The sequence below is a fragment of the Culex pipiens genome, chromosome 2, assembly GCF_016801865.2.
Source record: "Culex pipiens pallens isolate TS chromosome 2, TS_CPP_V2, whole genome shotgun sequence".
Lineage (NCBI taxonomy): Eukaryota > Metazoa > Arthropoda > Insecta > Diptera > Culicidae > Culex > Culex pipiens.
In genome coordinates this window covers 7,873,011-7,897,869 of record NC_068938.1, presented here as the reverse complement: position 1 = coordinate 7,897,869, position 24,859 = coordinate 7,873,011, and the positions used below count along the sequence as shown (strand labels likewise).

Genomic DNA, 24,859 nt, shown 5'->3' with positions numbered 1-24,859 from the left:
TGTAAGTAAAAAAATTTACATTCCTTTTCAGTACCTTAATCTTTTTTTATTGGAAAAAAGAACTAATATTTTTTCAATAAATTTTCTGAACACAAAAATACTTATTCGAAAAAAAGAGGATTTATGCCTCTGGACATTACAGGGCCACTATTATTTCTCACCCACCAGCCTTCTCTTTGCGCAGACTCAGCACTTACGATCAACCGCACGCTCTCTCCTCTCTCGCGCTCTCGTGAAACTTGGTGGTAATAAAAACAAACACCGCACCACTATCTAACCATCCAAGCTGGCTACTACGATAGCGGCGATATCCATTCATTCGCTAGTGGGGTGACACTCAGCACTCTGAATGAATGAATTTCGAATGAGAGGCAATTTTAATCTTTCAGTGCTTACTAGATCAAAACAAACGAAAAACATGAGAACTGAACAAATCAGTTGTAAAAAGGAGAAACCAGAAATGCGATGTATAATGTTTTGAAACCATTTCTAATTGCTAAATTCCATTTTTTTATCAGCAACAGTTTGCTTTCGGTTTGTTGGAGCCGCCAAGCCGCGATGGGTTCTATTACTGGGCATATGCCAGATGTTCCGTTAGTGGCCGTTATTGGGGAAAAAGTTGGTGAGTGTGAAGAAATCAAAGATTAGATTTCTATTTCGTGGTTTGCTAGACTTGGCTGGGATGCTGCACCTTTTGATTTGATTTATAAAAAAATCAAAAATCAAATTATTCGCTCTACAGCATTGCCTTGGCGTTCTCGATTGCGAGATTCCTACTCGAAACTAGGTGTCCGAAGGCTTGATTGTTGAGGCAATTGCAAACCTCTTTTTACACCTTAGCTTCCATCCACCCCGAGATTCGAACTGACGACCTTTGGATTGTTAGTCCAACTGCCTACCAGCGACTCCACCGAGACAGGACCCAGGGAGACGACTCCTACACCTGGACTGAGCTAACGACCTAACCTTACCTTAAGGTTAGTCCGGGGCCAACATTTACTTCCCGTCCGACGGAAGGCGTGATTAGACAAATCTCGTCTCGAAAAATGCCACCGGGACCTTCTGGGATCGAACCCAGGCCGACTGGGTGAGAGGCAATCACGCTTACCCCTACACCACGGTTCCCGGATTTGATTTATAAATGACTTTCTTTTTCTCATAATAAAAAAACACAGTCAGTTTTTTCTAAAGACCATCAAACAGTAATTTTATTGCATTAACAGAGAAACATTTTGAACAATTGTGTAACGAATTACTACAGAACACTATATTATCACAGAGATAGTTAAGGCACTCCAAAGGACAATATAAGAAGGAAAACTATTGACAATAAACTTTAGTTTTTAGCTTTTATCCATTATCTTTCAATATTTTGTGATGTTCAACACCTATTGCATTCCTTGGGTGCTTTTAGACACAAAAACAAGCATAATTTTTAATGAAATCATCGTAACCTCATTCTCAAACTAATGTACAACGCCACGTGCAACAGCACTATAATCGTCACCAACCCCCCGACATCGATCCAAAAGTTCTCGTCCTTCATATCCAGCATGTCCAAAATCTTCGCCGCCTTCCGGTAGTAGCAAAACATCTCACTACAGCCCAAATCCTTCCTCCCGAACCCGTACAACGCCAGCGAGGCTCCCTCGAACGTAAACCTAAACGGCGACACAAACGTCAACGGCTGAAACGCCGCAAACAGCTCGTCGTACCGGATGAAGAACCCACAGAACAACACCCCCGGCAGCATCGTCACCGGAATGATGAACGGACTGACTTCGATGGGGAAGATGCTCCCCCCGAGCAGTCCGTAAACCTGCGCGAACCAACCCATTCCGACGCACATGGCCCAGAAACAGGCCGCGCGGCCCGGCTCGTTGATCTGTCCCGTCATGTAGTAGGCCGTGCCGTGAAAGAGGGTGATCCCCGCAAGCATGAGTGGGAAGTCGGCGACGATCTTCGAGCAGAAGTAGGCCACGATCGAGTAGCTGTTGCTTTTGTACTCGCGGATGAACACGGACATCTCGAGGGGGACTGCGGGTGGAAATGGGCTACTAGATTTGAGGTTGGGGTTTGGGATTGATCGGTACTTACAGGTGAGCACGACGGACATTGCGTTGGCAAACACGATGAACAGCAGCGTCAGCATGATGAACCCGATGTTGGACAGGATTTTGGCGCCGTCGTTACCGATGTCGTAGTAGACGGTGCCGATGATTAGGCCGAACAGCAAGTGGCCGATGAACCGGAGCACGGTTAGGGTGAAGTTGCGAATCGTTCCGAGGGTGGTTCGGCGGGTGAGGATCGCGAATTGGCGCCACTGCGAGATTGGGTACTGCGAGCGGGATTCGTCCTCGTCGAGCGATTTGGGACTGAGACGGTCGAGACGTTTGTTGCCATTTTGGTCGGAGTTGGTGTCGAGTTCCATGAGGCGGATGAGCTGGTCAACCTTTTCCATTTCGGGGTTAGATCTGGACGCGATTTTGATTGCTGGAAGTAGAAAGGTATTATGAAGTGATCGATCATGTTGAAAGCGATCTTCTTACCAAAATCCGCCCGGTTGTAGTACTGTGGGCACACGAATCCCACCTCGGACAGCGTCGGGATGAGATTTTCCAGCGATCCTCGGTATAGACAGTGACCTCCCGCAACCAGGTAGATGTCGTCAAAAAGCTCCAAAAGCTCCGAACTTGGCTGATGAATCACACTGATCACGCATCGACCCTGCTTTGCGAGATCCTTCATGTACGAGATCACCTGGTACGAAGACTCGCTGTCCAACCCGCTAGTCGGTTCGTCAAAGAACAGGATCCTCGGATTGGACACCAACTCCTGGCCGATCGACAGCCGCTTCTTCTCACCTCCAGACAGCAATCTTGCCTGGGTCTTGGTACAATTCTCCAGCCCCAGCAGCTTCACGATCCCGTTGATCGTGGTCTTCTTCACGCTGCTCGATACCTTTGAACTCATCTTAAGATCCGCCGTATAACGCAGCGTCTCCTCAACGGTTATGTTCGGCAGCAGCTTAACGTCCTGCGCGTTGTAAGCCACCAGCTGACGGTACCGTTGACGATCGACCACCTCATTGTTGATCAGTATTTGACCCTTGACACCTTTGGCCCTGCAAGTGCAATTGAGCTAAATTACGTCACGCCCTTAATTGATCACTCACTTGAATCCGCTGAGTACGTTCAGCAGAGTAGATTTGCCGGCGCCGGACGGGCCGAGGATCGCCACCAGGCGTCCCGACCGGAACGATCCGGATACGTTGCTGAGGAGGGTCTTGCTGGTGGAACCCTGCTGAACCGTGTAGTTGAGGTTGTTGAAGGCGAGCGTCGTTGAGAAGTCGAGCAGGGGAATGACCACCTCGGCGGGATCGTTGCACGAGGGCGTCATGATGATCTGGACAAAAAGATCGTTAAAATTCGCTCGTCATGGTGAATGACAAAAGTACACGTGTACGTATTCAGCAAGGTCAGCAATGGCCTAAAACGTGTAATTTGTGCCAGCTGACAGTGTCGCGCAAAATCTGAATCTGCTCCCATATAGTCGTGCTGCTATTCAGTGTGTCACAAAGTTACCGCACAGGCCCTCTGATAATGAGCGTAGTACTACCATCCGATATCAATTATTTACTCACTTTAATGAGGGCGTCACGGTGTCAAGCACTGTAATGTTTTCTACTTGTTGTGTTGAATTTAGATTGAAGATAAATGTTACTTAACGAATGTTTAGATTGTTTTTGCTAGTGTTATTTTAATGAATTAGTCGTTTTACAAATTTAGGCTAGTTCTTCAAAACATGAATAACTCACATTAATTGCGTTCCTACTACCGTGATCAAATATTGCACATATCACCACTCCACCACTGAACAACGTCGAAACTGCAACTAAACAGGATTTGCATCGTGAAATGCCCGGAAAGTGCCACCCCGAACCGTGATGAGTCTTCTCTCTTTGTAGATATCATTAGTGTGGACGGATGAATTGTGCAATACTTGCTAGTGTTTGAAGAGTTCACCCTTATTAATTGCATCGAATTGTGACGAATAGTGTACTCTGTTCAAGGACTTGGATGAATTTTTGCGCTGTCCACTAGCAATATTTCGTATCCGAGGTTTTCAAATTTGATTGTTCATGTACTTACGTTTTTAAATTATATCCTGCACTTAAATGTATCCAAACATCGCCAAATCAACCATTTTCTAGCTACTAAAAAACAGTGCAAGCGAATTTCCTTCCGCGTTCAATAAACCTGATGAACAACCCTTAAAAGTACAACACCAACTAGCCAGCAGCTGAAGAGCTGCAATAGTTTTTCACGTTTTCTGCATTTATATCTCGCTCTCTGAGAGTTCAAATTGGCTCTCTGTTGACGATTGAGACGCCACCGGTATTGCCGGTTCATTTGCATTTCTGCGTCTGTTTGTTGTATTCATCTGGGTAAACTTTTGAGACTTTAACTGGTTTTGTTAAATTTTGTCGCGGTTTTTTTTTTGTCAAGGTTATTTGTTTTATTAGCAGTTCACTGACTTAACTGTCTGATCGATGCGATATCTTCGGCAAAGTTTAAGGTTAAAGCCAGAAACATTCAGAATTTGCGTTGCTTTTCTTACAAAATTAAAAAAAATGGTTTTGACAAATTTAGCTCCTATATTTTTAATTTTTTTTTCGAGACCTCAATGGGAAAACTAGCAAATTAAAAATAAAACAGGATTTTTTGCGCTTTCTTTTCAAAAAAAAATCAGGGTCGTTCACTAACTGGTTCAACAGATTTTTTTTTTAAATGTGACGTTAAAATCTACTTTAATTATTCTGCAATTAGTTTTCATTTTAAAACACAATAAAGAAATGGCTTCATCCCCCTCCCCCCCCCCCCTCCCCTCGAGCGAAAAAAAAAGTAAAAATAAAACTTTTGTTTTAGGTTAAAAGTTTAGAAATTTTGTGCTACTTGTGAACTGTCTTAACGGGATGACTTCAAGTGAATTTTTAATAATTCTTCAGAGCACAGTAAAGATTTTTTCAAGATGTATACATGTGTACTTTCCTTCATAAAAGTTATTTTAAGCTGTGCTTTAAAAATAGTTCATTGATATCAGTTTTTTTTCCAAATTCTTCAAAATAATTACTCATTTTTAAATATTTTTAAAATCAACTTTATTTAAGCAAATTTTGATTTTTTTCACTTTTTATAGTTTTTACAAAATAAGGTTTTTTTTTCGTAAATAAATTTTTTTCAAAATTTGCAATTTGGGTATCAAACAAGCAAAATTTAGTATGCATTTTCACTTAGATTTTTTTTGTTGAAATACTAAAATTTTCACAAATACCGTATATTTGAAAAAAAAACTCAATTTCAAACTTTTGCATTTCGCAAAGGAAACAAATTTTAAATGAATTTTAATGTTATTACTTTTTGTGTAAATCATTAAAATTTGAAAAATTTCATGTTTTGAAAATATGAGTTATTTCGAACAATACGGTACTTTGTAAAAAAAAAAAGTATTTTCGAAAAAAAACCTTATAAAATGAAGAAGCATACGACATTTTGCTTCGTTTTGCTAATTTTGAAAATAAGTGTATTTTTTTTGGAAAAAATACGGAATTCTGTGAAAATTTTAGTATTTTTCAAAACAAAACATTCATATAAAGTGAAAAAGCATACAAAATTTTGCTTCGCTTGATTGTTCACAAAATACCGTAAAAATACGGTATTTTGTGAAGAATTCTGAGTCTTTTTTCTTCGTAGTGAATGCATTGAAAATTCAACATTCAAATCACTAAATTCTGTTATGTTAGTTGCACCTTTTGAAAATTTAAGTATTTTAGAAAAAATACGGTATTTTGTGAAAATTTCAGTGTTGAAAAAAAGCATACAAAATTTTGCAATGATTTTTGGAAAATTTTAGTATTTTCAAAAAATTACTGGTATTTTGTGAAAATGTTGGTATTTTCCAAACAGTTATAATAAAGTGAAATAGCATACAAAATTTTGCTTCGTTTGATATACATTTTGCAAATTTTGAAAATTTTAGTTTTTTTCAGAAAAAAACACGGTATTTTGTGAAAATTTCACTATTTTCAAACACCTCTTATTATAAAGTTAAAAAGCATACAACATTTTGCTTCGTTTGATACCCATATTGCAAATTTAGAAAATTTGTGTGTTTTCGAAAAAGTACGGAATTTTGTGAAATTTTTAAGTATTGGATAAATTAATCCGGTTTTAGAAAGATTTTCAAAATGAGTTATCATCCATTATCGGCGATAAGATTATCGCCGATAGAATTATCGGAATAACAGTAACGATATCGTTAGTCGATAATATTTTCGACGATAATTTCAATGAACAACAACCTTGGTTTATTTACTTGTAATGCAATTCGTGAAAGAGATTGAGTTCAAAAAAAAACAAGTCAGGCGTTTAAATGTGTGTTTTTTCATAAAACATCAAATTTTAATAAAAATAGAAGTGGGGTCGACTAAAAAAAATTGATTTTTTTGTGAAATTCCAAAGTACAGTATCGATAAAAGTTTTTAATCGAATAAATGCAAAATAACAGGGCTGGCGTTATGTGCATTTTCAAATACTTTTTTGATTCAAATGTTGATAGCATTGATTTTTATTTTAACTGCTGTTTTTTTTATCAAATTCTAAATGTTCATGTTTTTCCCATTAAATTTTCAATTTTTAAGGTTTTTGGTAAAAATGAAGGGGAGGAAACATAAACTTATAACAAAAATTGCAATAGCCTAATTGCAATGTTTCAGTTGAACCAATTTCCTTTTTTTTTTTTGCTTGATATATGAATTTTCACCTTTAAATATTTGCTCCAGATTTAGGCATCTCTCAGCATTAACCCAAATTGTTTAAAGTTTCAAGTTTAAAGAAGAAAACAATCTTGCAAAAATCTATAAATTTTTGCTACAGGAGGCTGAGCAAATCTAACTGAGCAAGGTCAGATTTATTGCTGTTTGAGGTGTTAATTATAATTCATTCTTGTGGCTTCTGTTTTGTATGCAGCCACAAGATTAAATCCAACCGAATGTTAGTCACCTTTTGGCGGACGCGTTTAGTTTATTTATATCTGGGGCGATGGTGGCTTATCACTGTTGAGCAACCTTCATCGCTTGAGTTTTTTTTTTTTTGTTTCAGAGTTAAATATTTTGTGATTTGGTTGTGATTTTCTTCAAAAGCAAAAAAAAACAGTTATTGGCTTTTCTTTTAGTTTTTTTTAATAAGAATGTTTTGTTTGGCTTTTAAGCAGATTTCTGATAATAATTATTTTTTACTAATATTAAATAATTTATCTAGTTATTTGGCCAATTTTTAAAATTGATAAAATACAAACGCACCAGCTTCTTACCTATCGTAACCTTCTCCTCAAGCTTAAATACAGCAGCACATGCTGCAGAAAAATGAACACCGAAATCCCAAAAATGTCAAACCAAAAGTTCCCGTCAACCATGTCCAGCATGTCCAAAATCTTCGCCGGCTTCTGGAGGTAGCAAAAAATCTCACTACACTCCAGCTTCTCCCGCCCAAAGCCGTACATCCCCAGCGTAGCCGCCTCGAAGGTAAACCGAAACGGCGACACCCAGGTGAACCACCGAAACGCCAGCGACAGCTCGTCGTACCGGATGAAGAACCCGCAGAAGATGATCCCCGGCAGCATCAGAATGGGCAGCACCAGCGGGCTGACCTCGATCGGGAAGATGCTCCCACCGAGCAGGCCGTAAACCTGGGCGAACCAACCCGACAGGACGCACATGGCCCAGAAGGTAAGCTCACGCAGCGGTTCGTTGATCTGTCCGGTGAGGTAGTAGGCGGCGACGTGGAACAGGGTTATGCTTGTGAGCAGCATCGGGAAGTCGGCGACCACCTTCGAGAACAAGTAGGCTACAATCGAGTAGCTGTTGCTTTTGTACTCGCGGATGAAGACGGACATCTCGAGGGGGACTGCGGAGGGGAAATGGACTACTAGATTTGAGGTTTAGGTTGGGGATTGGTTGATGCTTACAGGTGAGTACGGAGGACATTCCGTTGACGAATGCAATAAACAGGATGCTAAGCAGGATGAAGCCGAGGTTGGACAGGATTTTAGCGCCATCGTTGCCAATGTTGTAGTAGATGGCACCGATCAGCAGTCCCATGCCGAGGTGTCCGGTAATGCGGAGTACGGTCAGCGTGATACTTCGGACGGTTCCTAGGGTGGTTCTTCGCGTGAGGATGGAGAATTGACGCCAACGGGATATCGGATACTGGGAACGACTCACGTACTGATCGTGACGCTTTGTGCTCGACTGGTTCGGAGGCTGGATGTCTGTGTGAACGAGCAATAATAACTAATGATTCTAGCAAAGATCTTTATCGGATCATTATTTACCATTTTTCTCAGCACTAGAAACGAGCTGCAATCGTTGCATAAGCCGGTCAATCCCTTCGGTTGTGGTGTTAAAGTTTGATGCGATTTTAATTGCTGTAAAAATTACTCCAGTTAATAAGTTCAAATGAGTCATGTAATGTAATGCGATACCAAAATCAACTGGATTGTAGTACTGCGGACACACGTATCCCGCGTCGGACAATGAGGGTATCAGATCTGCCAGCGATCCTCGGTAAAGGCATTGACCAGCTGTTACCAGGTAGACATCGTCAAACAACTCCAACAGTTCCGAACTTGGTTGATGAATCACACTGATCACGCATCGACCTTGCTTTGCGAGATCCTTCATGTACGAGATCACCTGGTACGAAGACACGCTGTCCAACCCACTAGTAGGTTCATCGAAGAACAGAATCCTCGGATCTGATACCAGATCAAGACCGATCGAGAGTCGCTTCCTCTCACCACCAGACAACAGTCTGGCCTGAGTCTTCGTACACTTCTCCAGCCCCAACAGCGCTATGATCCCGTTGATCGTGGCACTCTTCTTCATATCCGGAACCTTTGAGGACATCTTCAGATCCGCCGTATACCGCAGCGTTTCTTCAACCGTTATGTTTGGCAACAAACTCACGTTCTGCACATTGTAAGACACCATTTTACGGTAGTGTTGACGATCAATCACTTCAGTATTGACCAAAATATCCCCTTTCACACCTTTGGTCTTGAATCCACTGAGCACGTTCAGCAAGCTGGACTTGCCAGCACCGGATGGCCCAATAATCGCCGTTAAACGTCCCGATTGAAACGATCCAGACACGTTGTTCAATAAAGTCTTACTCCCGGAATTTTGATGAACCACATAGTTTAGACTGTTAAAGCTCAAAACCGTAGTCAAATCGAGCAGCGGAATCGCCACCTCACACGGATCACTTCCCGAAGGAGCCATTTTCACAACACGACCGTTCTCGACCAGAATCTCCCCACACACTAAACTAAACGAAGTAATGAATGTAATACAACTTGTTTTAGCACCCCCACGAGCGCGGCGCAACAAATAAGCGCCTCGTAACGTAGACTAATTATTCTCGGAATCACTCCGACCGATCGAGCTACTTCGCGGGGTAACTTTTCCGTGCTACGTCAAAGCATCAGCGCGTTAGAAGCTCTACCTGACCGGTTGGGACTCCAGCAGACACTAAACGGTGAAACACTGTCGCAGAAGAACATCTTGTCTCGCGTGAAGGTTCTTCGAACAGCTGCGCGGCTGCAGTGAGGGTTGAGATGCTGGGAAAGCGTCGAGATGATTAGGGGAGTGTGAGCTGTTATCGATCGATTGCGGGGATTGCGCCTTATCGGGTGTGTTTTGATCAAGCTAAATTACACCCTGCCTTAATGATCATTTGTATCTGTACCCACAAATCATCAATAAGGAGTTATTTACATTTTAAATTTCAATTTGTATAAACACCGATTGTGATCTTGATCAATGGCGAGGGGCTGCCGGTTTTACCGGTTATATCTTTTAAGTACTGAGAGAAGATTAAAGATATGTATTCAAGAAAAGGAAAAAAATAAACCGGTTTAAAGAAATTACTTTTGCAGTTTATCAGTTAGATAAAACGAACAAACTTTTTTGGACATTCCCGTAAAATTTGATTTTGTTTCAAATTCTCAGTGGGTTCCGAATGTTATTTCTCCAAAGCTTGTTTGAACAATAAGTGTGGTTTGCTTATTGTACTCTTTGCATGCAATTTTCAACTAGTAAACGATGTCAAACAACCCTAAATCCCCTTACAAACTGTGGAGAAAAGCCATTCGGACATCCCTAATTTCTCATTGCATGTGATTCCAGAGAAATCTTAGTGCTTATAACATTAACATTAGGGTGGCTCAAGATGGTTGATTTTTCGCGTACTCAAAACTTGTTGAGCATACTGTATTAGGGGGGAATCGAAAATTGATTTTTTTAGCAACACATTTTTGAGTCCCTTTTAGGGTCCCAAACAACCCCCAAAATTTGGGAGCGATTGGTTAAGCCCACGATTGGCGCAAAGCGAATGAAATTTGTATGGAAATTACTATGGGGAAACTTGAATTTTCACATTTTTAAATTTACAAGATTTGTGTTTTATAATTAAATAAAACTAACACCGTAGAAGTATAGTCATGAATGCCCATTAGCCTGTCCCATTTTGAGGTCATGTCGAGAAATTTCAGGTGCTCACTTCTTAAATGATAGATTATGATGTCAGGAACAATGTTTTCTTAGACAAGAAAAAATTACTGAAAAAAGTCACTTTTTTGAACAAATTTTCTAAAGTCGCTTGGAATCAATACAAAAACTGATTCGATCTGGTGAGTATTATCTTCAAACGATAGGTTTTTGTCCATAGATTAAGATGCACTATCAATATTGGACCAAAATCTAAGTTTTTGGACTTTTCCAGGCGGGTTTATGTCGAAAAAATCGCATTTTTTCGAAACTTTTTTTAGAAATACTCATTTAATTTAGGGTAACCTATTTTTCTCAGTAAAACCAATAAATGCAGCTTGTAGGAAATTTCATGGCAAACATTTTTCCCTCTGAGAAAATGCAATTTTTAAAATTTCTCAGAATTCAGAAGCAAGGCCTACTAATTACACGATGTTGCAAGCATGTGTCGCAAAGGTCAGTGTTTGCTTCCTTATAGAAATTTTGGCCGCTGAATCCGAATCTGAAATCAAATTTCGTGTAAACAGTGATGTTTTATAGCTACACCCTTTTGGAATGTTATTTGCGTGATTAAATCGCTGCAATTCAAATTGCTTGCAAGTTCGGTCATACTTTTCTCGGTTTTCGTTCCACTTTGATTAATATTTTACTCACAGATCTGTTAAATGTTTTCAGAGTTTGGAAAACCACTCACACTCACAAATCGAGTAGGCTTCCTCACAGCAAACACTCTCGATACTCACCGTGAGTGTGAGGGCTGAGTAAATTTACTCATATTTGAGTAAAATGAGGGTGTGAGTAGGCCGTTTCCAACAGTTTGTTATTTATAGAATCAATGAACATATCAATCCAAAATCAAATGTCTTTATCAATCGGTTGTACATTCGAGGTAGCGTCAATGTCTATTAATCCGAAGGACCTGAGTTGGTATTAATTAGGCATTAACATTTTTTTGTTGTTGTCTGTCTGGTATATTTTTTTTTTCATTGCTGCAAAAGAAACCTTGGATTGTCGAAGTCCAGTATTTTCATAATTTTAAGATGGGCGACCGGTCGAAATCTGTTGTGGATTGAACTACCGCGGGATAAATCGGAGGCCGCAGACGGGGGCAGCTTCTGCGGGTGGATGTTGGCAGCCAAACCAAAAGAAGATGGCCGTGTTGTTGTGGGTAATGGTCACTTCCTTCGACAGCTGTGCAACGGTGGCAATTCCCGGTCGCTGTCAGTTCTACCAATATGTCTTGCCTAAGAACCAGGACACGCCAGTGGAGCCTCAGCAGATGCCGGTGGCCCTAGCCTAAAGCTGTCCAAAGCACTGGATCGGCTTTTTCAAATTTTCAGTGAACCTCCAAGCCAAAGCCACCGGTGGCTACTGCAACTTCTTCGGGATGTCCCGATTCTGCAGCAAAACACATTTATACAACTGTCGAAGACCAGGAGTGGCCACTTACCTCAGCAACACGGCCATCCACTGCTGGTAAAGCTGTTAAAATCCACCCGCAGATGGATTCCTAGTCTAAACAACCTCCGACCTATCCGTCGGTAGGACAAAACTCGCTAAAAAAAACAGATAAAAATCAGGATTTGAACCACTGTGATAAAAAAAAACTTCTATATGATGGCACTGCGCCTCTACCATCAGGACTACTTTTCCGCTGTTGAGTGAGCAAGAAATTCACCAATGTAGAGTTTAACATCTGAGTAATTCTCGCTGAAAGTGGACCACTATTTACACAAGGTGCTCAAAAATCAAAAGCAATGTACTTTTCCAATAGCCCCCACCAAGTTATGAATGAAACCATGTTTGGTTGGTTGAATTTGTCCTCACCTCGGCGCCACGAAGCTAAAACATTTTTTTAAATTGGTAATTTTGTGACTTAGGCGCGTCTACAAAATTGCTCATAACTTTGCAAAACTTCAACGAACCCTTGATGTTTAGGGGTGTTTTGGAAAGGAAATGAGCAGAGCTTTCGAATGCACTTGTCAGAAAAACACCGTTCCATACATTTTTTAGCCACAAAACACCAATGTATTTTTAAAAGTCATTTTTGAAGGCCGGCGCCCCGCTTTATCGAAAAATTGACAAATCCATTCGAAAGCTGAGATGATTTCACATAAAGGACCAAAAAATCTAAGGTGTATGTTCCTCCTATCTTTTTTAATCTTATTTTGATTCTGCGAGCGCTGCGCTCCGTTCGCATTTCGGGCACCCAAAATGTTGCAATTTGCTTGCCTTATTTAAAGGTTTTGTCAAAAAATATAGGTGCTCACTTTTTAAATGATAGTTTATTGTCCAAGTATCAAAATGCACTTTCGATAATTGACCAATATTTATGTTTTTGGGTTCTTCCAGGCAATTTAACGTCGAAAAATTGTTTTTTTACTTTTTTTTTTGTAAAATGCTTACTTACAATTGGGTCAGTGAAAGTAATTAATGTAACAGGTAGGAAATTTCACTACGAACATTTTTCTCTTAAAGAAAACGTAATTTCGATACTCCAGTGCCAAGATATTTAAGTTTTAGTGAGAAAAAAGTGCAAATTTTACAAATTTCTCAGAATTAACAAGCACGGCCTATTATTTACATGCGGCATATGTTTTGGAAGTCAGAGTAAGGTTTCTTATAGTTATTTTGGTCGCTGAATTCGGATCTGGAATCAAATTTCAGATAAACAGTGAACAGTGATATTTTAGCCACGCTCAAATATTATTTGCGTGTATTCCCCATAGCCAATTAAGGATCGGCAGCCGAAGCCGCTAACCACCGCGCCACGTGGCCTCTCAAATCAATCAGAAGTTGAAAAAACCATTCTCCATAGAAAAATCCGTGAGTAAAATATCAATGAAAGGTGAGCGAAAGATGAAATATGACCGAATTCACTAGCGATTAAAATTACAGCTTATTACCGCAAATAACTTTTGGGCGTGGCTCCAAATTTAACTGTTTATCTGAAATTTGATTCCAGATCCGAATTTAGCGACCAAAATAACTATAAGAAAACATACTCTGGCCTCCAAAACATATGCCGCATGTAAATAGTAGGCCGTGCTTATTAATTCTGAGAAATTTGTAAAATTGGTTTTTTTTCACTAAAACTGAAAAAATCTTGGCACTGGAGTATCGAAATTACGTTTTCTTTAAGAGAAAAATGTTCGTAGTGAAATTTCCTACCTGTTACATTAATTACTTTCACTGACCCAATTGTAAGTAAGCATTTTACAAAAAAAAAGTAAAAAAACAATTTTTCGACGTTAAATTGCCTGGAAGAACCCAAAAACATAAATATTGGTCAATTATCGAAAGTGCATTTTGATACTTGGACAATAAACTATCATTTAAAAAGTGAGCACCTATATTTTTTGACAAAACCTTTAAATAAGGCAAGCAAATTGCAACATTTTGGGTGCCCGAAATGCGAACGGAGCGCAGCGCTCGCAGAATCAAAATAAGATTAAAAAAGATAGGAGGAACATACACCTTAGATTTTTTGGTCCTTTATGTGAAATCATCTCAGCTTTCGAATGGATTTGTCAATTTTTCGATAAAGCGGGGCGCCGGCCTTCAAAAATGACTTTTAAAAATACAATGGTGTTTTGTGGCTAAAAAATGTATGGAACGGTGTTTTTCTGACAAGTGCATTCGAAAGCTCTGCTCATTTCCTTTCCAAAACACCCCTAAACATCAAGGGTTCGTTGAAGTTTTGCAAAGTTATGAGCAATTTTGTAGACGCGCCTAAGTCACAAAATTACCAATTTAAAAAAATGTTTTAGCTTCGTGGCGCCGAGGTGAGGACAAATTCAACCAACCAAACATGGTTTCATTCATAACTTGGTGGGGGCTATTGGAAAAGTACATTGCTTTTGATTTTTGAGCACCTTGTGTAAATAGTGGTCCACTTTCAGCGAGAATTACTCATCTGGAAATTTGTTTTCTAAAATAGCCCTCATGAGCGCTCATAGCCCTCTTTGTGAGTAAATGAGGAAGGCTCTCACACTCACCGAGAGTGTTGAGTAATTTACTCGCAGGTAACTTACACCCTTACCAAAAATCATGATTTTTTGAGTTCCAAATCCCACTTTTCATACAATTTTTTGAGTTCAGGTACTACAACCATAAAAATGGTTATATGGGTTGAACTGAAAAATTCGTATGAAAAGTGGGATTTGGAACTCAAAAAATCATGATTTTTGGTAAGGGTGTAGTTTTTCCTCATGGTTGAGTAACCCGTGAGTGAGTTTCCGAACTCTGAATGTTTTTTACGTTTTGATTATCTTAAGCAATTCGAAAAATCGCATATTGTTATTTGGTGGGGGCTTAGGGACTATCCATAAACCACGTAAACACTTCAACCACGTAAACACTTAAAATCGCAGACCCCCTCCCCCCCAATTTCCATACAAAGCAAATCTTTTTGATATGGAGCGTGGAAAATCGCTGAACCCCTCCCTCCCCTCCCCCCCCCTTACTAGAATTAAGGATTGATAAATAAATAGAGAAAACTAAAAATTCTGAAGCATTTTTTATGGTTGTTACATATATTTTTTGGTATGAAAAATATTCGAAAATGTCTTCTAGAACTTATTTTAATGCAATTTTCCAAACAAATTTATCCAAATGCAGCCACTTTTCCTAAAATTTTCTCTGGTATTCTTTTTTTTTATAAATCCATATTAGCTTAAGCCCACGCCAAATAAAAATATGTGATTTCCGAATTGTTACAACATAATCAGAACGTAAAAAACATTACACATAAAGAGTTCTGTGAGTTAAATATCAATCAAAGTGGAACGAAAACCGAGAAAAGTATGACCGAACTTGCAAGCAATTTGAATTGCAGCGATTTAATCACGCAAATAGCATTCCAAAAGGGTGTAGCAAAAAAACATCACTGTTTACACGAAATTTGATTTCAGATTCGGATTCAGCGGCCAAAATTACTATAAGAAAGCATACACTGACCTTTGCGACACATGCTTGCAACATCGTCTAATTAGTAGGCCTTGCTTCAGAATTCTGAGAAATTTTGAAAATTGCATTTTCTCAGAGGGAAAAATGTTCGCCATGAAATTTCCTACAAGCTGCATTTTTTTGGTTTTACTGTTAAAAATTGGTTACCCTAAATTAAATGAGTATTTCTGAAAAAAGTTTCGAAAAATGCGATTTTTTTCGACATAAATCCGCCTGGGAGAGTTCAAAAACTTAGGTTATAATCCAATATTGATAGTGCATCATAATCTATGGACAAAAACCTATCGTTTGAAGATAATACTCACCAGATCGAATCAGTTTTTGTATTGATTCCAAGCGATTTTAGAAAATTTGTTCAAAAAAGTGACTTTTTTTCAGTAAATCGACTAGGGGGTGCGAGAAAGTATTTTATTATTTTTTCTTGTCTAAGAAAACATTGTTCCTGACATCATAATCTACCATTTAAGAAGTGAGCACCTGAAATTTCTCGACATGACCTCAAAATGGGACAGGCTAATGTTCATTACAACTCTCTTGAAGACAGTATGGTGCAAAATTCTTCTATCAAAAGTTACAAAGCGTTCAAGAGAGACATTTCGAAATACTCGGCAAAAATCATACTTTTTGCCAACACTGTTAAGTCAAGCGGAAACTTCCGAAAACTATAATATATTTGAGGAATTTGGGTGCAACTTAACTTAATAATGTCTTCTGAACATTTCTTTATAACAATTTTACCTAAGGTTCATCTAAATATAAGTTCAATCATGTTTGTTATGTATTTTCCGGTTCCTTTGGCAGAAAATATGAGTTTCACTGATTATTTCAATACACTATTTTTTTAAACCGTGTATCTTTTTTTTTACGCACTTTAGCACTATACTGTCTTTGAGAGAGTTGTTAAGGACTGCCAGGGCTGTACTTCTACGGTGTTAGTTTCATAAAATAATAAAATATAAATTTTGTAAATTCAAAAATGTAAAAATGCAAGTTTCCCCATAGTAATATCCATGCAAATTTCATTCACTTTGCGCTAATCGTGGGCTTAACCAATCGCTCCCAAATTTTGGGGGGTATTTTGGGACCCTGAAAGAAACCCAAAAAATGTGTTGCTTATTGGATTTTTATCATTTTCAATTTTCCCATATAACTAGATTCCACCCTAATGATGTATCTTTCAACAGGAGCTGATTACCCATATTTTTAAGTTTCAAGGTGAAACGTCCTGTCCACTATTTTTTGTGGGCTCCTATTTTTAAATTTGTTATTATTTTTTTTTTATTTATTGACGTCATTTTCCTTAAAAGTGCTCCCAAAAACTTGAGTCGAGCAGGCTTCTCGTTTTTCTTTAAAGACTCAAAATTATTACGAGCGTTGGTTTCAAAATTAAACCTCAAAATATTTTTTTTTTTAAATCAAGCAGCAAAAATATAAGTTTTCCTTTACAAAATAAAATTGAGGCGCAATGGAACCAATCTGTCCCGTATTTTTGGGGACATAGAGAAAAACTTCAAAATTTCAATGCAATTTTTAGTGCAACCAGCTGAAAACCATTCTTAATGGATTGCTCTGCATTTACAATAATTCATAAAAAGTTTGAATGCATTTAACAATATTTTGAGGCAAAGTGATTTTTTAATGTACAGTACTGCAAAAAGTATTTTTTTATCACAAATTTTTTTTTCAAATTAATTTTTTGGAAAACTTATGATTGCAAACCGACATAAGGTTAGCATTTTTGTATGACCCAATCTCACCCCAAGACTCAATGTCACCCCTGATGACGGTACTGCTGCATAATACATTTCCCATGCATTCTTGGCATTAAAATGTTGAAATTCTGGCTTGTTATTTTTTTTTGAATATTGTTTTTGTCTACAAAAGTATAATAAAATATTTAAAAAACAAATTCAAATTCCGTAATTTGTGAAGAATGGTTCAAAGATTAAAATTGCATTTTTGTGAATACAAATAATATTTAAAACTAATGTTCGGAAAATTAATCAGTAAAAAAGATTACAACTTACTAAAAAACACAAAAAAAATATTTGAAAAAAGCAAAAATCTTCACAAAAAATAAGGCATTTAATGAATCACAAGTTTAGCTTCACACAAATTTTCAGAGGATAACATTACACAATTATCGATTCTTCCGATTCGCTTTTCGACGAACCCCACTTTCCACTACTAAATAATTAATTTATGCATTGTCCAAGCACGTTCTTTTTAAAGGGTGATACGAATGTGGATAAAATTAGGTGTCAATCTAATCAACATGGCGAAACATTGAAGATGGCTTACGTTTGAATCTAGTTCATGCAAGATAAGCTAAATTAGCATACCTGCACCGATTGTGCAAAATATTTCACCAATGCTTTGTTTTGATTTAGTTTGAGAACATATTTCAAATGTATTAATTTTTACTCAGAAAGTCCTCACAAAACCCCCTCAAAGTCTTCAAAGAAGTTGAATTTGTGTCACCCTAATAAATATGCTCATATAATCGGCAATCAATAAAAATTGCTCTGCAGTAAACAAATATTCAAAAATCTGCATAATATCATGTCAGATCAACAATGCTTAAATATCAGAGTTTGTTTCCGCCCTACGGTATCTTTGGCCGAAGGGTTTTCAATATTAGGAAAGTGATAAATTTTATGACTCATTAAATATTAATGTCAGTTTGCATGTAATGTCAGTGAAATTAAGTTTTTTTGTTTTGATAACAAAGTTGATTCCTGATTTGATGTTGTTTTTTTACTCTTTGTTTACAAACTCACATTGGACTTCGGATTATCAAGCCTATAATAAAAATAACAATTTTTGTGCGTAGTTGTAATGTTTAGTCAATATTTTTCTTTTTAATAAGTCTAATATATCGCTAACAACCCTTAATAACGTTGTTATTGAAGAGGGTGATTTGCAAGAAAAAAATACATATTTTTTTCTATTTTAAGTTTTTACTTTAGAGTTTTATCCTTTGCCTAATAGAGCAAACGTGCTAGCAGCTGAAGCAGTACAAAAAAAAGCTAATGATTTGATAAATTTTACGCAAATCACGACATCATCAATCATGTTATCACATTACCATATCCAACGTTACTTCATGAATATATACATTATTCCTTCTGTTTGCCTATGCAAAAAAGAAAACTTTCCAGTTCGTCACAGTCTCGAACAATTCCGTAACAAGTCATCCCACAATAATGCACACAAATGTCAGTTCTTCGTCACGCAACTTTATTGAAACTTGTTCTAACCGCAACTCAATTATCACTAATATTTCCCGAGCTAACACTCATCTTCATCTAACCTTCACCCACAGACAAACATACACGACCACGTGCATCACGCCAACAATGACGGCCAGCCCACCCACGTCAACCCCGTAATCAGCCTGGTCCATGTCCAGCATGGCCAGCACCTGGTCTCCGGTTTGGAAGGGGCACACCCGTGCGTCGTCACTGCCGGCCGAGCACGCAAGGTTGGTCCGGTTGAAGCCGTAAACGGCCTGGGCGACACCTTCAAACGCGTACTTGAAGGGAGACACGTGGATCAGGGGACGCAGGAAGGGGACAAGCTCGTTGAACCGGATGAAGAATCCTCCGAACAGGACCATGGTTAGGATCGCGACCGGGACTACGAAGGGGGCGAGTTGGATCGAGAAGGTGCTGCCGCCGAACAGGCCAAAGATCTGGCCGAACCATCCGGTGAGCAGCAGGATCGCTCCGAATCGGAGAAAACGGTCCAGCTCAACCGGTTGACCCGTCATGTAGTAGGTGATTGTGTGGAAGCAGGCATTCCCGATGATCATCGGGACGAAATCGGTTGTGAGCTTGGCGAAGTAGTAGGCCGCGATCGAGTAGCAGTTTGCTTGGTGCTCGCGCGTCAGCACTGTCATTTCCATGGGAACTGTGGGAGAGGGGGAGTCAGCGGTTGCTGCGTTAAAGTGATTGTGTAAAACTTACAGCTTAGCACAACGGCTACTGCGTTGATGAACACGACCAGGGCAAGGGAGATGCATAGGAAGGCCGTGTTGGAGATTATTTTGGACGCGTCGTTGCCGATGTCGTAGTAGATGATTCCGATCATTGCGCCGAGCAGGATCAGTCCTCCCAGGCGGAGGATCGATAGGATGTAGTTGCGGATCGTTGATAGAGCTGAACGGCGCGTTAGGGTGATGAACTGGTGCCAATTGGATGTCGGGTACTGGGATCCGGGTTTAGGTTGTTTTGTCTTTGGTTTGGACTGTATGTTGTCTACGATGGATTCCATCTGGTGCATCGATTGGTACACCTTACTGATTTCTGGCTTACTCGGTGAGGTGATCTTTAGCACTGAAAACAAAGCAAACTTCATTAAACGATCACATAACCTCACTTCACCTACCAAAATCGGCTCGATTGTAGTACTGCGGGCAAACGAGTCCCACGTTCTCAAAGTACGAAATCATACCGTCCAGTGATCCTCGGTACATGCATCTGCCACTCGACAGTACGTAAATATCGTCGAACAACTCCAAAAGATCGGAACTTGGCTGATGAACCACACTGACGACGCAACGATCCTGCCTGGCCAACTCCCTCAGGTAAGACACCACCTGATACGACGCTTCACTGTCCAACCCACTGGTAGGTTCGTCAAACAGCATGATCTTCGGCTCCGAGATCAACTCCTGCGCAATCGACAGCCGTTTCCGCTCTCCACCGGAAATCACCCGCACCTGACTGTGGGCACATTTATCCAGCCCAAGCAGCGCGATCACATCCTCAACGGTTTTCCTCTTGCGCACCTTCGACTTCCCATACCGCGTCCTCAGATCAACCGCAAACTCAAGCGTCTCCTTCACCGTAATGTTCGGGAGCAACGCGATCTGCTGCGTATTATAAGCAACCTTCGCCCGATAACTCCCCGCGCTCAACTCCTGATCGTTGATCAGTATCGAACCCCTCACATCCCGCGGACGAAATCCCCCCAGCACGTTCAGCAAACTGGTTTTCCCAGCCCCGGAAGGTCCAATAATGGCCGCCAACCGGCCACTCCTGAACGTCCCCGACAGCTGGTCCAGAACCTGTTTGGGACCATGTCGGCGTGCGATCGTGTACGAAATTCCCGAGAAGGAGAGCTTCGTTTCACCGCGGTTGGTACTGCCGTTGCCGGTGGAGACCAACGGAATCGTAACGTGATCACTGTCGACCGGTTGCATCGTGACTAAGCCCGAACTAAGCTTCGGTGGCTTAGTGTATGTTCTACCGGTAATTGCTTGGGCGCTAACGGACGCGTGCCGGTGATGCAATTTCCCACGCGACTCGCATAGGGTAGTGCAATTAGGGCGGATTTTGCATGTAATCGCGGATTGTTACTTGGATATTTGTTGTTTATTATGATTTGCATAAACTGGGAGAAGGCTTGAGTGTTTATATTTAAATTTTCCTAGTTGTAATCAATCACCAGCTGATAGCTTTATCACTTCTATTACCAAGCTTTAAATAAATTTGTTACTATCTTGAAGAAAGGAAAACTGATCACGATTATCTTATCTGTGCAAATAAAATGATATGAATTTATTCTGTAATAATTCCCATTTTTTATTTCATCTGAATTTCTGAAAGAAAAGTTGTTAAGCCCCAAAACATAATTTAAAAATATTTTCAATTTTCTTCATTCATACTCCACACCATAGTTTGTTAAAATAGGAAAACCAATAAGAATTGAACTTTGCTTTAATATACAGTCCAGACTCGATTATTCGAAAGCCTTGGAAAAACTCACTTTGGATAATCAAATCACAAAAAAAATCGTTGTTCTGCGCAAACGTTTTCAGAGCGCTTAAGGTAAAAAATTACTTCCAACTACCGGAAACATGAGCTTTTAAACATTAGTTAGTCGCCATAGCGCCATAAAAAAAAAAAAAAAAAAAAAAAAAAAAAAAACAAAAACAAAAAAAAAAAGCGCTTAGTCTTTTGACGTTTGACACCACTAGCAGCGCCTGTTGAAGTGAGCCAGTGATGCCAGGAAACTTTCTCTAAAAATGCTAATTTTCGTGAGTGTTCGCTCAAAATTTCATCATAATTGGCAGCACTAAAAGAGCGCTGGAAGAAAAAAAAACCTAAGCTGAAAATAGATAGGTGTGGCCCAATGCATTCTCGTCTGATTAGAATACATTTGCGGGAAATATTTTTTTAAGGGTGCACAGCAATCAAGGAAGTTGTTGTCTTCTTTTTCAAAAACTGACAAACTTACGGACCCAATTGTGCATCAATCTGATTGTAAAAATAGTCAAATTTGGTTGTAAATCGCTTAGTAGGCAGTAGTTTAGGGGATGAATAAAAAATTATATCGATAGTTCCCGTAGGGGAAATATACCAATTTTAATCAGTCTAAGTCGTTCGACCAATTCTCATCACTTTTGCCGTTTTGCGCTATTAAATTAACATTTTCAGATGTATCAACAATGAAGAGTTGATGGCTCACTTTTGTTTGAGCTATTTATTACTTTGGAACAGTCAAAAACACTTTATGAAAGTTGTAATTCATGATCAAAGTGCTGATAGGCCGATAAAAGAAATAGGCTGAGAAATGGTATATTTCCCCCCGATCCGAAAATACTTAAATATTTGTTTCAAAAATCTTGGTGCAAAAGCTCTGATTGATGTGCACCGTTAAATGCTTGTAAAAAAGATAGAATAACTTTGAGTAAAGTGAAAATAAACAAAAATGTTCACAAAAAGTCGCTCTACTCGTTGGTGTACTTGGTTTTAGTAAATTTCATCAAGCACGACCGCTTATTAGGCTTAGAATGAGTATATTTCCCCTAGTCGCAGAACTCAAATTTAATGATACGGTAAAAAAAATAAAAACATGCGATTTTTTTGTTTATACATGCCTTCGGATAATCGAGTCTGGACTTAATTTCAAAATAGACTAAGACAAGACACGACATAAATTTTAAATAAAAACTTTTTTCTAAACCAAATAACTTTTTTTCTGATTCTTTTTTTTTCATTTTGTGAGGTCTTAGAGGTCTTATCACCAAAATAATATTTAGGGGAAAGTGGTGCGAGACGATCATATCGGGCAAAAGGAACAATTGCTCGTGAAACCATACACATACACGAGTACAACCCGCACCCAGTGTTTTTATGATTTAGAATTTATCTATAGTTTTTAATTTATGTAATAGTTTGCACAGCCTTTAAAGAGAAACTTTTCTCACTGGCATACGTGCATAGCAGTCCGAGCCTAACCTTTAAAAAAAATAAAAGGTAGGTGAAATATTCCCAGCTTCTGCTGGGAAGTGCGTAATTCGGTATTAATTAAAAAAAAAAAAAAAAAAAAAAAAATTGTTCCTCTTGCTCCATTTGGTCGTCGATAACAAAAATTACACTTTTTGTTTTCAACTTCGATTTAACATCTATAAATTAACCCCCTATTGCCTTTTTTTTCTTTGAAAATAATTCTTTTTCATATATTTAGTCATTTTGAGCAAATTATGTTTTTTTTTAAAACGATTTACTTCTCAAGTTTCAGGTTTTTCTTGTTTTATTTTAAACATCCATTTCAAATTGCATATATCTTGTTTCATTTAAGTTTTTCTAATAGTATTTGGCTTATTCTAAACCCTCATATCACCAGTCGCTAGTTTTTTTCTTCATATTTTTACATCCATGTCTTAAATTTTTTGCTTGTTTTTAATTTTTTTTTTTGCTATAAAATCATACCGTAAGCATTTAAATTGTAAACATAAACATAGAGGTATAATGTGGGTTATTGAAAAAAAAACGCATACCAAAGGAGGTATTAGACTATGACAAACACACAAACTCGAACTTTATCTTGCTTGACAGTTTGCCACACTCGCAAACAAAGCAAAATGTATGCAGGCTAACGTTGCTGCAAACAAATGAAGGCAAACAAACAAAGCAGGCTAACTGTCAAAAAGTGCAAGTTTGTTTGTTTGTCATAGTCTAATACCTCCTTAAATGTTATCAAAAATTACAGGAAATGTTAGAAAAAAAAACAGACAAAATAACGCCTGATAAACGACATTTAAAAAGTTCCAGAGTCACATGAAACAAGCCAAACTCACAATTTTGTTCTTAAGTTTGAAAAGTTCTCCTTTTCGACGCTTTTCAAAGTTCAACAATTCGTCAGCTGTGTGCTATCTTGTGACGTAGACCATTTTGGTCGAAAATGAGTAATGATGACGTTTTGCTATACTTAACAAACACTACAAGATGCTTTAACCCGATTTTGGAAACTCGCTTCCGTTTCCCGGATATCGCAATACACACTTGTGACATAGACCAATTTATCATCAAAATGATCGTGCACACTTGTGACACGTCATACATGTTGTTGGAAAATGTGGAAATTTTGTCTTGTTTTTCCCAAATTTATGTTGATACACATTTTCTGAAGGCAATGCAATCTTTTGTTTTTGAAAATATACTGATTAAGTCGGTTAAACTATTGATTTAAGTCTATTTTAGTTTGTATGGAAGTTCTGTGCACACTTGTGACACGTAGTACAATTTTACTTTCGAAACACACTTGTGACACGTGCTTTTCAGATTTTTGATTACTTGGAGCGTTTGTTAAACGATAGTATACGAACCGTTTGCTTCAAAGGGTTTGGCTCTACCATTGATAGTTTTGAAAATATTTATCATCAAACTTTAAAAATCGATTTTCTCGAAAAGTACTAAATGGTCGTTGTCACAAGATAGCACACAGCTGACGAATTGTCAAAGTTCGCTTAGTGACTGGGTTTGGGGTGTAGAGATTTTTTTTTGGTTTGTATTTTTAAAGTCTTTAAAAATATTTTTTTTTTCAAAAAATAAAATTAACGGCAAATATGTCTTTACTTCCTGGGTCTAAGCTCAAAAGTTTTCTTTTTTAAATTTCAAATACCTTTAAAAAAATAAAATTTTCATTATTACTGTTTTTGCGTAGATTTTTTTTGAATTGTGATTTTTTTTAAGTGTACCTATTTTTCCAGATTTCCTACAACTTTGCCAAATATTGGTCAGAATTCCGTTCACAATTCACATAACAAGTTTGTATGGATTGCTGTCAAATTTTTATGAATCTTTAAGTCACTTTATAAAAAATGATAATAAGCTGTTAAACTTAAAAAATAATCATTTCAAAATATTTAAATGAATTGTAAAAATCAGAAGAAAATAATTCTTGTTACAAATTGAAAACATGTTAACTCAAAACTGAATTCAAATTCAAAGGACATGACAGAACCTGAAGGGACAATCTTGAATTCTGACATTT

The 24,859-nt window shown here is 38.4% G+C and overlaps 2 protein-coding genes across 3 annotated transcripts; both read right to left on the bottom strand.

Annotated features, from left to right (window-relative positions):
- Window positions 1–1,179: 1,179 nt before the first annotated feature.
- Window positions 1,180–9,594, bottom strand: LOC120412667 (uncharacterized). Its single transcript, XM_052708647.1, has 9 exons — window positions 8,542–9,594; window positions 8,392–8,484; window positions 8,026–8,328; window positions 7,382–7,964; window positions 3,818–3,971; window positions 3,176–3,405; window positions 2,550–3,124; window positions 2,098–2,493; window positions 1,180–2,037 (listed from the first exon to the last, which is right to left on the bottom strand). The coding sequence occupies exons 1-9, from the start codon at window positions 9,338–9,340 to the stop codon at window positions 1,445–1,447; spliced, it is 3,726 nt and encodes a 1,241-aa protein (XP_052564607.1). The 5' UTR covers window positions 9,341–9,594; the 3' UTR covers window positions 1,180–1,444.
- An 8,385-nt stretch (window positions 9,595–17,979) lies between these two features.
- Window positions 17,980–21,447, bottom strand: LOC120412700 (ATP-binding cassette subfamily G member 4-like). 2 transcript variants are annotated; one of them, XM_052708479.1, is made up of 3 exons: window positions 20,030–21,447; window positions 19,543–19,911; window positions 17,980–19,486 (listed from the first exon to the last, which is right to left on the bottom strand). In XM_052708479.1, exons 1-3 carry the CDS (start codon window positions 20,778–20,780, stop codon window positions 18,879–18,881), a joined length of 1,728 nt encoding a protein of 575 aa, XP_052564439.1. In that variant the 5' UTR covers window positions 20,781–21,447; the 3' UTR covers window positions 17,980–18,878. The 2 variants fall into 2 exon arrangements, with proteins under 2 accessions (XP_052564439.1, XP_039429216.1); XM_039573282.2 differs by having other exon boundaries at window positions 18,365–19,486; window positions 19,964–21,446.
- Window positions 21,448–24,859: the final 3,412 nt, after the last annotated feature.